General features: G+C 36.7%; 2 protein-coding genes and 1 long non-coding RNA gene across 3 annotated transcripts; all 3 read right to left on the bottom strand.

Moving 5' to 3' along the window:
- Positions 1 to 8: 8 nt before the first annotated feature.
- Positions 9 to 5,044, bottom strand: LOC117986677 (protein takeout-like). Its single transcript, XM_069501872.1, has 5 exons — positions 4,737 to 5,044; positions 3,259 to 3,481; positions 2,558 to 2,685; positions 1,897 to 2,052; positions 9 to 273 (listed from the first exon to the last, which is right to left on the bottom strand). Exons 1-5 carry the CDS (start codon positions 4,810 to 4,812, stop codon positions 122 to 124), a joined length of 735 nt encoding a protein of 244 aa, XP_069357973.1. The 5' UTR covers positions 4,813 to 5,044; the 3' UTR covers positions 9 to 121.
- A 175-nt stretch (positions 5,045 to 5,219) lies between these two features.
- LOC138403010 (follistatin-like) lies at positions 5,220 to 12,138 on the bottom strand. The gene is made up of 6 exons (XM_069501849.1): positions 11,030 to 12,138; positions 10,379 to 10,553; positions 9,301 to 9,458; positions 8,417 to 8,680; positions 6,076 to 6,288; positions 5,220 to 5,668 (listed from the first exon to the last, which is right to left on the bottom strand). Exons 1-6 carry the CDS (start codon positions 11,052 to 11,054, stop codon positions 5,565 to 5,567), a joined length of 939 nt encoding a protein of 312 aa, XP_069357950.1. The 5' UTR covers positions 11,055 to 12,138; the 3' UTR covers positions 5,220 to 5,564.
- A 5,699-nt stretch (positions 12,139 to 17,837) lies between these two features.
- On the bottom strand, positions 17,838 to 18,486 carry LOC138403021 (uncharacterized). Its single transcript, XR_011237323.1, has 3 exons — positions 18,378 to 18,486; positions 18,019 to 18,305; positions 17,838 to 17,946 (listed from the first exon to the last, which is right to left on the bottom strand). It is a non-coding gene; the product is annotated as an uncharacterized lncRNA (long non-coding RNA).
- Between the last annotated feature and the right edge of the window lie 331 nt (positions 18,487 to 18,817).

Below are 18,817 nucleotides of genomic sequence, written 5' to 3' on the forward strand. Positions count from 1 at the left end.
CATGAATTATATATTCACATACTAAACACTATCTACCTAAGTACTAGGGAAGTACAGAAATATTATCACCAGATTATCCCTTTAGACCATTAGTTTACACATGTTAATCTGATAAACAAACCTAAACTGCTTCGAGTTGGTCAATAGGAATAATATCTAGTAATTTTCTGATATTATTCAAAATACCCATAATGCCATACTCGAAGAATGGACCTCCAAACTCTTCAGACACCGACCGCCAGTTTTCATTCAAAAATTTCAAAACAGCTTGACCTGCAACATGAAATACAATATTAATTAAATATATGTACATAAACAAAAAACTAGGTATGTAATTCTAGCAAAAAAGAATAAAATAAAAATTCAATTAAGCTTTTACAATTACTTTTGAATCGTCGAATGCATCTACCAGTTGGTTCGGAATGCCTTTCCTAGCGAAAAGAACCAGCAAGACCACCATAGATTACCAGTTATCTACACTCCTTTGATGTTGACCAAGATATAAGAATTGGCAAATTACATTTTGCCATAACACACACACGCACACACACAATTTGCCATATGGGAGTGAAATGGGGGGTGGAAGGTTACACGTGAAAGTCCTATGTTTTTTAAGTTACAGACGTCATAGTAGACATTTAGGTTATGCTAAAGCTAATGCTTTAAATAATAAAAATCTGTATAAGTTATTTTGGAAAATGTAAATTAGGGGACGAAAGTTTGCTTGGGAAAGTTTAAACCATTGTTATTGTTAACTTGAAGTTTTTTTTACGAAAATCCACCCTCTAAACGGGTAAAATGGGGTTGAATGGTTATATGAAAGTAAAATAGGGGATAAAATTTGTGAGGGAAAGTTTTAATTATTGCTAACTTGAAATTTGGAAGGTAGGCTCTTTTTGGTAAGTATCAGCTAAAAAAAGATTTTGTGAATATAATCTCCCAAGAAGGTGAAATGGGGGTTGAAAGGTTATATGAAGGGTTTTGAAGTTGAATATTATATGAAAATCGGCATTTAGATATTCTGGGTTCCATGACTTAAAGTGAGACTGAGTGAGTAGGTAGGTAAGCAAGGCCTTTTGCGGCGGGAAAAGTTTCTGATCTCATGTGAAACCAGAAATTTTACGCGGACGAAGTCGCGGGCAACTTCTAGTTGATTTATATAAGCAGGCTCACAATTAAATACAGTCAAAATCACAGATAATCACGGAAACTGATTGCATCCTATTTAAACGGCACACACGGTTTACAATTATCTTCTCGGTAGGAAAGGCATTCAGTAGATGCCTCTGACGATTCAAAAATATTTATTAAATGAAAGTTTAATTGAATTAAAAATATTTTCATTTTATTTTATTGTCATTGAGGATCATCATAATTTAGTTTATTAATCACTAGCTTATGCCCGCGACTTCGTGGGCGTGGACTACACAAATTTCAACCCCCTATTTTACACCCTTAAGGGTTGAATTTTCAAAAACCCTCTCTTAGCGGATGCCTACGTCATAATAGCTATCTGCATGCCAAATTTCAGCCCGATCCGTCCAGTAGTTTGAGCTGTGCGTTGATAGATCAGTCAGTCAGTCAGTCACCTTTTCCTTTTATATATTTAGACTAGCTTATGCTCGCGACTTCGTCCGCGTGGACTACAAAATTTCAAACCCCTATTTAACCCCCTTAGGAGTTGAATTTTCAAAAATCCTTTCTTAGCGGATGCCTACGTCTTTATAGCTATCTGCATGACAAATTCCAGCCCGATCCGTCCAGTAGTTTGAGCTGTGCGTTGATAGATCAGTCAGTCAGTCAGTCAGTCAGTCAGTCATCTTCTCCTTTTATATATATAGATTAAACCTACCTTTCTCAATATCAGAATTAATAAATATTTATAGGGTTACTTACTGATTTCCGGATTCCCTTTGAAAAGATTAGTCAGATGAAAAGTAACTCGACCTTCATAATCGTGACTTGATTTAAAATCCTGTATTTGGAAGTGTTGGGTGCCATCAAATTTTATCATAGGCACTATACGGAAAGTGCAGGTTACCTTCAAATTTTCTGGAATGAAACAAATAGTTACTTACTTAATTATTTGTATGTCAATGGATGTCGAAATATTGGATGGAGTCATATCCCTTCATCAACCTGAGTTAAGGTCACACACGGTCCTCAACCTTCCTCATTCATCAACTTCCCGCCACCATTTTAAGATCATCTATGTCTTCAACTAGTAGTTACCTGTCTTTAAACTAAATTAAGAAGCCTTAAATAATGTAGTACCTCTTTCACAATTTCCTTTTTTGCTCGGAGTTAGTATAATATTAGAACAATATATGTGATTTTTCGGCTTGGGCTAATAAGTAGGTATAGATACCCTTAATATCATAATATACAGTCATATATGACTGTATATTTTGCTCGACTTAGCGGTGGCACTCCCGTGTCACCAGATATACATATCTGGTGACACGGGAGTGCCACCGCTAAGTCGAGCAAAAGCACATATTATATAGTATAGTACTACCTACTTACCTAACTAGTAGACTATAATATAAGTACTCACTGCATTTTATTTTTGATTCGCCTTCTCCATCAATGGGAAACACAAGAAATTGCCCTTTTGATCGGTATTTACCCTTCGTAAGCAAATTGCAATTAAACTTCACTTCGTACTGATCCCCGCCGATATTTCTGCAATGAACATTCAGTGAAGATCATCGATAAGTAAACAAAAGTTACTGTAAAAAATCATTTATCATATTGACTCGACATATTGGCAGTTAAAAATCGCCTAATTAATCGTGATATGTACCTACCCGTTTTATACAATACAATATTATTCATCATATTTGTTGTATTAAGCAAAAGCAAACTAAGAATCACAGATATACAATACCTGCGTAGTCAATATTAATATTATCCGTTAAAGCTATGTAAGTATTGGCGACAGTTATTTATTTAATTATTTTATTTTATTTAACATCTGCATAAGTTAAAAATTAAGTAAAATATTTTTTTAAATATGTTACACTGCCATCAATTTTTGGGTATTTTGGTAAACGTTCATCTTGTTAGTTTTGGTAATCTCAAGTTTTGATGATATTTTCTTGTCAAACTTATTCAATCTAACTGAATTTGAATAAGTAAAGCAAACAAGATTTATACCTAGGTACTTAGCTATTGATAGCCGTTATGGTATTATACAACTATCAATGCCTAGAAACAGAAGTTGTCAGAGTTTTCACATCATTTATCATTACTTACCGTACTGAATCAACCCGGCATTTTCGAAGACCTTTGGTGTAACCTTCTTTGATTTCTACAGTTATCCCTCCAGGCAGTACAAAGTTAACATTTTGCACCTTTAAAGGGTCCAAAGGCGGTATTTCAAGCTCCGGAATGCCTTTTACAAAATCGGGCAAAACGGCCTGAAGTGAGCGCCGTAAACATTCAGGGGAGGTAGTTCTGCAAGGCCGTTTAAAGCCATCTGTAAATATATTTTTTATACTGATACAAGTTAGCCCTTGACTGCGATCTCACCTGATGGTAAGTGATGATGCAGTCTTAGATGGAAGCGGGCGGAAAGGGAAAGGCAGTTTCATTAAATCCATACCTCTGATTAATAAAGCAAAATAAACACAAAGTGTACCTACCTCATGCAGCTTTCAAGCGAAAATAGAATTACAGCGCCAAAGGAGGTTGCTCGTTTTTATTACAGGATAAGTATTTATTTCAAAGAGACGGTAAAAACTTCACAGTTCACCTACTAAAACTGTAATAGGACGGTTGAGAGGTAAGGAACTGATTTGCAATTTGAGTTGGAAGTGGATTAACCGGAAGGGGTAAGAAAGTTATGCTACGGAAACCGCAGTTTAATTATCTAGGGTCATATTTATTTAGGTGTATCAACAAAAATTTAAAATCACCCATTTAAGGAAGCACATCTTTAAAAATGTCTTAAAACCGCATATCTAAATATAAATAATTACGAGGAAACAGAAATACACACATTGCACAAAATATCATCTCAAAGCGGACATAGGAACTCGCGTACACGCTCACTAGCACATATCAACACATACATACATACACACACACACACTTATACAAACACACAATCTTTGTAGGTATTTGTTATTAATTAATTTTAAGTAAAACCACTATGTATGGGAAGGCACTGGCCCCTAAGATACGGGATCTCCTAGTTTAGGGGCCAGGACTCCATTTCAGTCAAATGTAAAAAATGTAGTAATAAATAAATATTCATTCATTCATATGGAAGTTTACATTAAACCCGTACCTCCCATCAGTTTCTAGGCCGCATATCTTACAGGAAACGCTGCGCTGTTTAAAACTATTATAGATAAAAATAAATAAAATTCTGTTTTAGAATGTACAAGTAAAGCCCTTTCATATAAAGTTAGTTTTGAAAATTTAATATGCTAATTTTTTTATGAACACATTTAAATTTTTTTTGGTGATGTAACCACAAATTCGCGGTTTTCAGATGTAATCCTTTACTTGTGCTATAAGGATTTCTTGATGGACGCGACAGACGAACAGACAGATAAAGAAGTGATCCTATAAGGGTTCCCTTTTTCCTTTTGAGATACGGAACCCTAATTATCCATATTGCCCCTGTTGGGAAGTGGAACCAGAACAACTTATAAAAACATAGCACTCACCACCTGCGTGACGCGAGGTGGTCAAATAAAATTAAGGTATATTAACGGTATACTTACGGAAAGTGTTTGCTACAGCGTTTGCACAATAGTTAATAGTCACAAAGAAAAAAGTATACCAATATACACTTTGCATGTTGGCTATAAACTCCACATAGACGTGCGTGTGGGACTGTACTAAAGTATAGGTAGTAAGGTAGTTATTCCAAATATACCTACTTATACAGAATATGAATGAATGAATGAATGAATTATGATTTATGAATACTTGACAGTGATCAAAATATTATGTAAGTATTTGGAGTCAAGTGAAACCTTAAACAAAAAATATCAAGAATATTCAAAATAATCTAAAAAGACGTACACCCAACAGTAGATAAAATTTGACTGTTTGATAATGACGAAACCCCAAATTTATAACTAATGGCATCAAATATTTTTAGTAATTAAGTACCCAGTGAGGAAATAAGAGAAGATATCATTGGATTTAATAATAATTTATTTACTTAATTTATTTATTTACATACTTACTGCTAAGCACAATTAATAACTTATTATTATTCTAGATAAAACGTAGATAAATATATTTTGAGAGAAAAGAAAGTTCATTGGTATTTAAAATATTTCCCGAGGACAGTAGGTACATTACAAAATAGTTATGGGAATTTAGTGCGGTAGGCCAAAAGTACTATTCTGGTCTTTCTTTTTTTACTTCTAGAGAAGATAAAAAGGCTCAAAGTTCACTTTAGAAAGAAAATGACCTTTCCAAGGTTTTACAATAAGTGTAGTGTATGTACCTAGTTTTTTATTTATCAATTGCTTCTTCCATCCTATCCAAAGTTTTTCGTGCAGTAAAATTCTTGGGTAATAAGAATACGTAAAGCACTTTTATTTATGCTTATTTCTTATATCAATATCAAAGTCTTCGTCATCGTTTTCCTTATCTGACTTATCTTTAATGTCGCATGGTACTGACTTCAACAGCGACACATCTGAAAAACATATGCAGGTAAAGTAAAACATCAGAAAAGTGTAACATTTGAGTGCTATCACTTGATAATAATCATAATAAATAAGTAATGATCAAAGATAAATAGGTACCTACTACAAAGAGTTTAGAATGGAAAATAGGGAATTTAAAAAAAGTAGAAAAATAGCTATTGTAAATATTGATAGCAACATATGGAACAATAATATTAAAATCTCTATTGAGGTTAGTATTCGTTCCATGGAATAGAACAAATTAAGAAGATTTAGGTATTTCGTATGTACATAAATTAAATAATAAGAAAAAATTATACAAATGTAAATAACATTTTAGTTGGGAAAGGGAATGTAGAAATAGCATTCCATACTATTATATCGAACATTGTTCAAGTTTTGTTTCAAGAACGCTTACCAATTCCACAGTAAATAGCGCACTGCAACCTCGACAAGTTGTAGAAGGTTTCGTTATTGGTGCCGCAAACAGGGTCGTATTGCGGGTCGGTACGACAAGATGCCATACATACGCGTACTTGTACGCTTCTAGGAGTGGTCGCGGTGCTGACGCTGACGGGTTCAACTGTAGATTTTGTTTTTGGGCATGGCGACTGACGAGATACTTGAACATCTGTAATAATGTTATAAAAAGTAAGTCTAAACTGCACTTTTAATAGTAAGTAGTACCGTAAATAAAGAGACTAAAATTTATTAAAGGCACCGATTCTATTTTCTTTCTCTAAACTAAATTTAGAGTATCTGCATCTCCTTCTCTTTAATATTGCTAAAAAAGGACAGAACATGAATTTTACATTTGAAGACCCTAAATTTTAGTGCACGCTCTGCACGCTAAAATAGGCTCGCAACTGGCAGCTAAAGCCATAGATTAATATGTATACCTGAAAGCTAAAGCATAGAATATGTAATACTTAGTACTAACGTAGCTTAAGTCACAAAGTTTGACCGTTTTAAATTAAACTTAAACCTGTCAAATTAGGTCTGTCATTTTCGTATTTCGTTAGTAAGAAAAGGATGCGAATACTCCAAAATTTTGTTGTGGTCAGAATCAACACCTACATCACTAAAATTACATTACTGTTACTAATTCTTTATTTGCCATAATATCATGAGACAAGACATGAGAAACTGACTTACATATCAACGTGCAGATCAAACTGCTCTAGAAACATATATTTCTATTTTGTCATGAAGCTTTTCTGTACAACGTAAATTAAGTAGTAGATATTATAAGGAAGAATTTTTAGTTTGTCTAGAAGGAAGCCTGGCAGGTCAACCAATTTAGCCATATTACCTAGTTAACTGTAGATACTAGATAGTTAGATACATTAATTAATCGTTTATATCGCTACTTTATGATTTATAAGATGATTAGAACAATTAATTTGCCATTAGCATGCGGTTTATATAGAAGTTGTGAGTTCCATAGGCCAAGATAAAATTTATTAACACAAGGAGGACGTGAAATTAGTTGCCGAGCTCGATCGTCAATGAAAATAGGGTTTCCTTGAATAACTGTTTTTGAATCTTAAAGTGCATCTATCATCTTTTCCCGGCTAAACCGCTAAACCATGCTAGCTTGCATCTTGGACAAAGCAAAGGGGACCCTTATCCCTCTATCCCCTATCCTAGGGGACATTATATCTCGGAAAATCAAAGAGTTCTCATAGAGAAACCTAAATCTACGCGGATAAAGTTAGGGACATCAGCTACCAAATAAGTACTTACTTAGTCGATCGATGCACCTGAATTCAATGAATGAATGAAGTTTTCTCACGAGTAATATCCCCACTGACTACTGACGATCTACCTGGCACAGTGGTTAGCGCTGTAGTGGTTCTAGGTTCGATCCCCGGCAAGAGTAATTTGAGAATTTATAATTTATAAATTGTCTCTGATCAGCTAGGTGACTCGCTGACTCAGTGTCTAACACTGAATGGTTCTACATTGCTGCTTCACTAGGTGATGTTAAAATATTTTTTCGTAGAAAACCTTCAACGGATTTAAAAAAAACCGGCCAAGTGTGAGTCAGATTCGCGCACCGAGGGTTCCGTATTACAGTCGTATTTTTTCGACATTTTGCACGATAAATCAAAAACAATTATGTATGTATAAAAATAAATAAAAATCTATCTTAGAATGTACAAGTAAAACCCTTTCATATGATACCCCACCTGGTATAGTTACCTAACTTTGAAAATTGAAAATACTAATAGTTCATGAACACGTTTTAGATTTTTTTTGTGATGTAACCACAAATTCACGGTTTTCGGATGTATTCCTTCACTTGTGCTATAAGACCTACCTACCTACCAAATTTCGTGATTCTAGGTCAACGGGAAGTACCCTACAGGTTTTTTTAAAAGACACGACGGACAGACGGACCGACACACAGGCAGACAACAAAGTGATCCTATAAGGATTCCTTTTTTTCCTTTTGAGGTACGGAACCCTAAAAATGAGCTCGGTGGCTATCATTCAGTGTAAGACACTTAGCGAATCATCCCGCAGGTCTGGTGGCAGGCTATGGCCAGTTACCACCCTACCGGAAAAGTTGTGTGCCGCTAAGCGATTTAGCGTTCTGGTACGATGCCGTGTAGAAACCGATGGTGTTTAATAAAACTGCCGCACCTCTTCCAAGTTAGTCCGCTTCCATTTTAGACTGCACCATCACTTACCATCAGGTGAGATCGCTGTCAAAGGCTAATTTGTAATGGAATTTTAGAAAACCGGCGTCTTACTTTTTCCACACCATCGTGCACACATCAGTTTTCCGGAGTTGTCGTATGTAACGCCATCGCTGCCGCATACAGGGTTATACTCGTGCGTCGCGGGGCACGATGAGATGCAAGCCTGCTGGATGTTAAATGTAGTTGTAGAGGTAGCAGCTGTAGTTGTAGATGTAGCAGCTGTAGTGGTTTGCGGCAGCTGTATTGGTTTTGCAGTGGTGCCACTCCATGGTACTCCGTGGCCTGGACATGGCGACATCTGGCGTATATGAACATCTGTGAAGAAAATCCATAAGTTTAAGTCCCGCAAAATGCTAATGCTAATGCGCCGCAATTTTAGTGACGTCAGCACTAGGCTGAAGATTCGAGCTGATGGTATATTTTTATTTCGGCTGACGTCAAAATGTTAATGAGACATGGTTCCAGCGCAATATCAATTTGCGGGAGTTATACTAAGTATGTTATATAAATGCAAAAAAAATATTTATCTGTTTGCTAGCTTTTCACGGCCCATCCGTTAAATTTAATTTGACGAAATTTGATACAAAGATAGATTGCCTGACTGTCCATTGCGGAAATGCAGCCAGTATTATTGGCACCATTCCACCTGGGCATGATTTGTACAGTAGTTAGATAAGGCTAGCTTTAAGTTTTATTATTGTATACCTAAAATTTTAAATTTAAAAACCGGCTAAGTGCGAGTCAGGCTCGCGCAATGAGGGTTCCGTACTATAGTCGTATTTTTCCGACATTTTGCACGATATGCACGATAATTCACAGACAGACAGACAACAAAGCGATCCTATAAGGGTTCCGTTTTTCCTTTTGAGGTACGGAACCCTAAAAAAGATATAAGTATTAAATATGAATATTAAAATTATGATGAAAGCGCTTACCTACTCCACACATCATAAAGCATTGCAAATGTTCCAGATTGTGGTATGTGACACCGTCCGTGGCACAGACAGGCTGGGACGCCGAGTTTGGTTGACAAGTAGCTGTACATTGTTGAATTTTTATCTGCGATGCACGGCTAGGTTTTTCTTCACTCCAACTAAACATAATACAATTTTCTTTGAAAAACCGACCGGTAGGACATGAAAAATCTTGTTCTTGAAAATCGGAAAATATAAAGATCTCCAATGAAAAAATGCATAAAAATTATAATTGTATCTCGTATTTTGACTCACAGGCTAAATCGAAAATAAAAGGTAGGTAGGGATATTTTATTTTCAACAGCGCTCTTTTATACCATTTACACAATCTTCGATTCTGTAACATGCTTTTTTCATAACCATACTTACCTACTTTTAATACATTTTTAAACTTGTGTAAAGGCAAGTCTAAAATGAAATTGATTTCGGAATTTTGATAAAAAGAGAAAACCTAAACTGTTGCTCACTTCGACATTATGAAAATGTAGCATTTGTTATAGTTTTTTCAAAATCATGAATCAAGTCATTGATACTTACCTACTTATTTAATAACTAGCTTATGCCCGCGACTACGTCCGCGTGGACTACTCAAGTTTTGAACCCCTATTTTAACTCCTTAGGGGTTAAATTTTTAAAATCCTTTCTTAGCGGATGTCTACGTAATAATAGCTACCTGCATGCCAAATTTCAGCCTGGTCCGTCCAGAAGTTTGAGCTGTGCGTTGATAGATCAGTCAGTCAGTCAGTCACCTTTTCCTTTTATATATTTAGAAAAAAAAATTACGGACTTTCATACAAACTTCCATCCCCCATTTAACCCACTTAGGGGTGGAATTTCGAAAAACCGTGGATACCTACTCTTTACAAAGAATAGACCCTCCAAATTTCATGTTTCTAGGATCAGCGGTTTAGGCTGTGCGTTGATATATATGCCAGTCAGTCAGTCAGTCAGGACTTTGAATTTTATATATATATTTTGAGAGTAGGTATCCAGTAAAACAGATAATTACTCTACGTCAGGAAAGATTAACTGTGATTACCTATATTCATTTTCATCAGAATATGCATCACCGTCTCCATGCTTCCATTCTTCAAAAGGGGCCGCCCTGTTGCTTATCGAATATGGTTGGGCGAACTGTTCAAAATATAGGTTATCGTCTTTTGCGTTATTTAGTCTTCGGCTTAACACTTTTTGGTAACATGCTATCACAAGAACTGTAAACAAGGAAAATTTCACAGAGTTAAACAAAAACCGCAAGTTAATTCAAATAGTAAGTATAGTGCCCGGCAGGAAATATTGTACATCGACCTTTAGAAAGAATAGCGGTTTCGTACAGCGTTGTCTCTGTCGTTGAGACCGACAAAACGTCAGATACGTCACTTTGTATCCCGGAAAATTAAAGAGTTACTAAAACTAACAGACAGAGAGACCTTCGTCATTTTATAAAAGCTGAAAGTTTCTCCGCGTATTGAGACAGGAAGGAACGATCAGCGACTATGAAGTTTGGATCAAGGTGGCTTTGAGAGATAACAGGTAAGAAAAGTGTAGTAAGTAAAAATAAAAAATAAAAATGTGTACTACGAGTACTTAGCTATTGTTTAATTATTTAAACCATTCACTGAGCTAACAAAGTTTTAAAATATTAACATATAACTAGTAGGTATAGGTAAGTAATTTAAAAATGACTTACAAATCACTGGCGTTAAATTCTTCATTTTTTAAACACGTTTGAATGAATATAATATCCCAGTTCTGGTTCACTCACAATCACGTGTAAAATTGTAAGTTATATCACTGGTCGCGGCTAAGTTACGTTTCGTAATGAGTCCTGGCATCAACGTATATGGACTTATAAAAGTTAGTATGCGATACACTAAAAAACCCGTTGAAGTCATATCTGCACTGCCTCCTATCTCCAATTTCTAACCTGTGAAATAAGCACCAATAAAATATCAATAAAAAAATTATAATAATAGGTAAGTCCAGTATAATTAATTCTTATCTTTGTTAAACACAGTAGGTAGGTGCCTAAGTATGTACTTAAAATCCGCCCAAGTGCGAGCCAGACTCGCGCACCGAGGGCTCCGTAGTCCGTACGGAGTCGTACCTATTTTTTCGACATCTTGCACGATAAATCAAAAACTATTATGCATAAAAATAAATAAAATTTGTTTTAGAATTTACAGGTAAAGAAGCCCTTTCATAATGATACCCCACTTGGTATAGTAATATCTAATTAGGTAAATACCTAATCGGCGGTTTTCGGGTTTTTCTCTTTGCGTGTGCTATAAAACTTACCTACCTGCCAAATTTCATAATTCTAGGTCAACGGGAAGAACCCTTGTTTCTTGACAGACAGGCAGACAGACAACAAAGTGATCCTATAAGGGTTCCTTTTTTATTTTGTGGTACGGAATCCTAAAAATAATGATATCTTCACTATTGCTTTCTGACGCATAATTTACTTTTAGGGTCAATTTCAACTGTTAACCTTTGCCGACTTGCAATTTGGTATTTTTCCAATGATAATACATTATGATCCATCATTGCAATCTTTATGGCATGTTTATTGCTATTAGGAAATGCCAGTGATGATGCTTATTTTTACCCGACTACGGCAAAGCCAAAAGAAGGGTTATGATTGAAATAATAAGTAATTAAAATAATGACATGAATAATAATGAAATAAAATAGTGAATATAAAAAATTAAAAACATTTTTAAACTTTTTTATGATGCCTTGAATAGGCTACAAAGCAGCCTAATAACTTTACCACCTACAAACCAAACATTTTTTTTTTCCATAAACATGGAGGTACGAGTAGGTAAAATAATATATATTTTTTTTTTTTTTTTTTTTATCGTTATCTTATTATTGTTATCTTATTATCGTTATATTATTTATCGTTTCACTATTTATGTGTTATCTCAAAGTCTTAGATCATATTATTTTGAAATTGGAATACAATCAACATGCAGCCTGCAAGGTAATCTGGGAATTAAGGTACCTACCTAGTACCTACCTATCTATACTTAGGTTAGTTAGAAAAGTGTACCTCAGGATTCCTTCTTCCTCTTCGTAGTTCTTTGTAAGTATTCCTAATTATTGAGGGTCGTGGCCCTTTCATTATTTCAGTTGGTATACTTATGGAGAGTAGATCAAGATGCAACTTGCATACAACGTTGTAAGGATAGATCGTTGAAGGATGCACGTCATGCAGGGTGTCACGTATTGAATGCTTATTATGCATATCATGGTATAGTTATTGCTTAAAATGAGTCAAAGCTAGCTCAACCGGTATTATAGGAGTGGACTGAAAACCGAAAGGTCGACAGTTCAAACCCCGCCCGTTGCACTATTGTCGTACCTGCTCCTAGCACAAGCCTGACGCTTAATTGGAGAGGAAAAGGGAATATTTGTCATTTAACATGGCTAATATTCTTTTTTTTTAAAAAAAAAAAAAGCTTCTGGAATATCAATTGACCTAGCAAGTGTTAATTAAAATCACCCCCGATCAATGCCCCCGATATTTATCTAAATATATACCTGTAAAAAAGATACCGATGACCCGAAAACCTCGTCCTTTTTTGATGTCGGTTAAAAGGAAAAACTGACGGACTGTCTGATCTATCAATTAACACACAGCTCAAACTACTGGCAGGATCCAGCTGGGTATGCAGAATAGCTATTTTGATGTCGACATCCACTAAGAAAGGATTTTTGAATATTCAACCCCTAAGGGGGTAAAAATAGGGGTTTGAAATTTGTCGCGGACGAAGTCGTGGGCATAAGCTAGTGGAACGTATGGGACAACACTAAAATTCTGTTATCTATAGTTACCTAGTTAAACATGAAACGTTTGTCAGGAAATTACAGCATTACAGAATTAGGGGTGTAGCATTGGAGTTGTTGATCTTGCTTAAAAAATAAAGAAAACCGGCAAAGTGAGAGTCAGGCTCGCGCAATGAGGGTTCCGTACTAAAGTCGTATTTTTTCGATATTTTGATGAAATTTCATGATTCTAGGTCAACGGGAAATACCCTGTACGTTTCTTGACAGACCGACAGACAGACAGACGTTCCGAAGGGTTCCGTTTTTCCTTTTGAGGTACGGAACCCTAATTAAAGACGACCTTTAAAATAAACATAAAAATAAAAATCTTTTTTATTCAAATAGACTTTTACAAGTACTTTCGAATAGTCGGATGCATCTACCACTGGTTCGGAATGCCTTTCCTACCGAGAAGAACCAGCAAGAAACTCGGCGGTTGCTCTTTTCTCTATATTTAATTAAACCTTAATAGGTCTCTACGCAGCATCGTACTGGGACGCTAAGTAGCTACCGCCAGGTACGGCTTTGCTGGTTTGGTGGTAACTAGCCTCGGTCGAAGTCTTCCAACAGATCAGACCAGAGAGAATTTAGAAATTCTATATCCAAATCGCTCTTGCCAGAAATCAAACCCAGGACCTCCCGCTTATAAGACGACAGCGCTCACTCCTGCGACAGGAGGTCATACAGAATGGATGAATACTCGACGGAATAATTATCAAAATATGTAAGTTTATTTTAATCCCGTGGGAACTCTTTGATTTTTCGGGATAAAAAGTAGCCTATGTCCTTTCCTGGGACGTAAGCTAAATCTGTACCAAATTTCATCAAAATCGGTTAAACTGTTGGGCCGTGAAAAGCTAGCAGACAGACAGACAGACAGACACACTTTCGCATTTATAATATTAAGTATGTATGGATTTGGAATCAAGCGAAATCTTAAACAAGGAATATAACGAATAGAAAAACGAGAAGCACTGCCTAGAACAATCTAAAAGGACATACACCCTACAGTAGATAAAATTTGACAGCTTGTAACTAACCTGTGGTCCTCCCTAAGAAAGCCCTGCTCTACCTCAGATACAGAACTACCTATAAATGTTACTCCTAATTTAATTTTAAAGTGGCACGTGCATCATCTAGCAGAAGGATCTTTTGGCAGTGTTGTGCCCATAATAAACCAAGAACTTTTAGAGTATCAGAAGTAATGAGTTCATCAGACAAATGATTTTACGGGGTTTGAGCAAAGGAAGTGGGTGTTCACATATTGATAACTAACACATTATTTTTAAACGTGCGTTCGTGTATTGGATTTGTCTAATCAATCATCCGGTTGTTTGCGTATTGAAATTCAACTGACTACCGCGTTCGGGCTTTGAAAGTATGTGTTCGCGCATTATTTTGAAACGTGCGTTCGTGTATTGGATTTGTCTAAACAATAATCCGTTGGTTCACGTATTAAGTCCTATTAAGCATGAATCTAAATAAGTAAATCTTCCTTTAGTTTTGTATGGACAACAAGATAGAATCATGCCGTAAACAACGAGAAGGACACATTAGTTAAAACCCGAATCTATTAGACGTGTGCAAGCTGTTCTCCGGTGAAGCAGGAGAAGAGCTTTGTGTATTGGCATCATTTATCTTATGGGTGAAAAGATTAAAAGATAAATGATGGTTGATCGCTCCGCCACGCCATCAACGGTGAACTTCTACCTTCCCTTAGTATCCCATCGTTTGTTCTTGATTTCTCAAGTTATTGAGAGAGCAATTTATCTCATGAAATACCAACGAACAGTAGTTCCCCCCCCACAACACGTCATCATTTTTTTTATAGCGCAACGTATGCAAGCATACTATTTAAAGCGGTGCGTCCCGCTTATGTTCGATCGAGAATAGATGACTACGATAATGATAATGATCATGAATATGAACATGAGTTGCATTTTTATCGTGGTGCATTCCCACAGTTGATCTTTAGAAGATCGCAAGGATGAGCGGCAGCACTACGGTATCGTCGAAACGAGCTATATTCGCAGGCCAGACCCCAATCCTTCGAGTTTGTCGTGTATGCATTTGTATTAATATATTATTGCCATTCAGAAGGGTATATAACTATCCCCACACAATTTTAGGTTTTAGATGTATTTGTATTATACATGTAAGCGATAAAATATTTCACGTTAGAAATCACTTTAGCAAAAGATTCTCAGAGCACCGAGACGCTAGGATTTCCTTTAGGCAGGACGTACAAACATCAGAGCGCTCCGACCCTCCTTCGCATGAGTGTCTTCAAACGCTAAAGTTGATTTATGTATTTGCATTTATAAAAACCATCAGAAGAGTGCAGAACTCCAAGCAATATCTGTTTAACATAGAGATCAACAGACCTATCTGTGTCTCTAGTCAATTCAATTCTAGTTTCAGACACATGCGTGGCCCTACAGATAAGAACGTGTTCCCTCTGTGCACGTTCCCTTGCACTTAGCACTCAATGTATGCAAGCACCGCCGCGCCGGTGGTCCGTCAACACCCGCGACAACTCATTTGCATTTAGGCATCGACCGCTGGGTCGTTCCCATGTACTACCTTCCCAACTGCAGTTTTCCTCGTTATACGAGTGTTTATAACGTTTTGTAAATTTGACCTTCTAAAATAGTCATTTTATGTTTTTATGTGTTAGTACAGCATTATTATAATCTACTAAACTGATTTTTATAAACTTTAACCTAATATTTTTGTACTCTTTACAACAAATTTTCCTATTGCTTTATTAGTATGGGAGACTATTAGTATGAGAGTCCATGATTGTTACAAGCTTGATAATGACCAAACCCAATATAAGTATTTTTAATAATTAAGTTAAGTACCAGTGAGGAAATAAGAGAGACATCATATAGGGTTTAATAATTTATTTAATAATGAGCATTCAAATAAACTATAAGTTATCACAATCATTACATACTGATCGGTACAATTAATAAATTATTATTATTCTAGATAAAACGTAGGTTTACGGTTATTTCGAGAGAAAAGTAAAGCTCATTGGTATCAAAAATATTTCAGAGAACAGTTCAATACCAAACAGGTATGGGAAATAAGTTCGGTGGGCCAAAAGTACCGTTTCCGTGAGGAAACGTGCATGCCTGAGAGTTCTAACCTAACCTAACCTAACCTAACCTAACCTAACCTAACCTAACCTAACCTAACCTAACCTAACCTAACCTAACCTAACCTAACCTAACCTAACCTAACCTAACCTAACCTAACCTAACCTAACCTAACCAATCGGACAGATCACAATAGTTTTGACAATAGCTGTCCGATAAGGAAGAAATGGGACGCTCTGGCAAGGGCGAAGGTGGCCTATTGCTAAGGGCGCACCCGGGGACGCCATGGCACTCCATTTCTTCCAGGTAAATTTACAACGTAAAAAACTAGCACTAAACCAGCTGCTGCTCGAGTCGGAGAAATACGGAGCTCAGGTGGCGCTGGTGCAGGAACCGTATGTCGGAAGAGAGGGCAGGGTTTCGGGTCGGACGGGGACCAGGGTCTTCCAAAGCGCTGACAACGGGGAGGGTACGGTGAAGGCCGCAATAATTGTTTTTAATGTGGACCACAACGGCATCTCTTTTAAATTACATCTAAAACGGGTCAGATATAACTACATCAAGCACACAACACGAACATATAACACACGGAAAGCCAATTGGAGCCAGTTTCATGAGAAACCGGGCCAAATTTTGCAAACCAAAAACATTACAGTCACACACATTCAAAACACCACTACAGCTACACAACTAGATCATAGCATACACGAACTTATGCAGTCACTGACCGAAGCGAGCGAACATGCAATTCCCAAAATTGGGAGAAAATATACACTTACGCTGCCGTGGTGGTCAGAGGAGTTGGCGAAGTTGAAGCGTGAGGTAGCCACCGGAAAGAGGAGGATCCGGCGTGCGGCATCGATCCGACGTTCAAAGGTAGTCGAAGAATACCTGGAGGCCAAGACAAAACATGAGACCGAGGAACAGACACTCCGGAAAGACGCTTTGATACAAAGCAAACGTATAAGTTTATTCTGCATCAAAGCTGAAAGGTCAACGAAAGGAACAGAGCCAAATAAAAAGGCCCAATGTTGTTTAGTATTGTTGAATACGCAAATTAACATGGACGAAAATCAAATGGCTCTGTTCCTTTCGATATGGAAAAAACTCGATGTCATATAAAATGTATATATATAATAAGACAGAAATTGTAAACAAGATTGTATTAAAGATTAAAATAAAATAATAGAATAAAAATAATAAAAACCCCTTTAAAAAATAGTCTAGCATAGGAGGGGAACCCACCCGTCGTATGAAAGAGGATGTATGAAAGAAAGAACTGGTATGAAGAATGAAAGTGCGAGAAGTAAAAAAGCGAGAACTGGCATGGAAGATTCAAAATTTAGCAAACAATGTCTCTAATCACGTTAGAGGAACCTAGCCTTATTAAAAAAAAAAAAAAAAAAAAAAAAAAAAAAAAAAAAAAAAAAAAAAAAAAAAAAAAAAAAACCTAACCTAACCTAACCTAACCTAACCTAACCTAACCTAACCTAACCTAACCTAACCTAACCTAACCTAACCTAACCTAACCTAACCTAACCTAACCTAACCTAACCAGATTTGATTCATAGATTTGCTTAAGAAACTGCATAAATCCTGCGTCGTTGTCCCGGTTCTTCGAATTTTCACGTGAAAATCTCTCAGGGCGTTGCTTTCCACCGGCCCCAGCGTCCTGCGAAAGAAAATCCAAAATTAAAATTTTCAAAAAATTTTCACTTACAAAATTTTTCGGCAAAATTTATACCCCAAATTTTCGTAGTTTTCCGGTCTTTTCCGACTCGGACGGTGCCCGCGCGTGAGGACCGTGCGCCTGACCGCTTTTCCGACAATTTTCGCGCGGAAAACGCGGAAAATCGTGCGCCGATCACAGCATAGACATCTGTACCGAGCTGATATAGCTAAGTGGAATTTCTCATACAAAATTCATAGATTTGCTTAAAGAAACTGCATAAATCCTGCGTCGTTGTCCCGGTTCTTCGAATTTTCACGTGAAAATCTCTCAGGGCGTTGCTTTCCACCGGCCCCAGCGTCCTGCGAAAGAAAATCCAAAATTAAAATTTTCAAAAAATTTTCACTTACAAAATTTTTCGGCAAAATTTATACCCCAAATTTTCGTAGTTTTCCGGTCTTTTCCGACTCGGACGGTGCCCGCGCGTGAGGACCGTGCGCCTGACCGCTTTTCCGACAATTTTCGCGCGGAAAACGCGGAAAAAAGGCCCCCCTACCACCCTATCTTAGTTACTGAGGTGGTAACCAGCAGTACCGACGTGAGAGCCGCGGAATTTGGGACTGGGAAATTCGAAATTCTGATTTTGCAGTCTTGTGTCTGGCAGTACAGAGGGCCCACTTTATATACTCACAGCTCTCTACACTAATACACCGACTTAGGAATCACAAAAAACTCACATTAAATTTGATTCTTATTTAATTATTTAAGTGTTTTTCTGACTGAGCAGATTTTACACTGCTCAAGCTAGACAGTGAATCTATCTTTAATTAGTTAAGTATATTCGACTGGGCAGACTTTACACTGCCCAAACTAG

This window comes from Maniola hyperantus, chromosome 11 (assembly GCF_902806685.2).
Source record: "Maniola hyperantus chromosome 11, iAphHyp1.2, whole genome shotgun sequence".
NCBI lineage: Eukaryota > Metazoa > Arthropoda > Insecta > Lepidoptera > Nymphalidae > Maniola > Maniola hyperantus.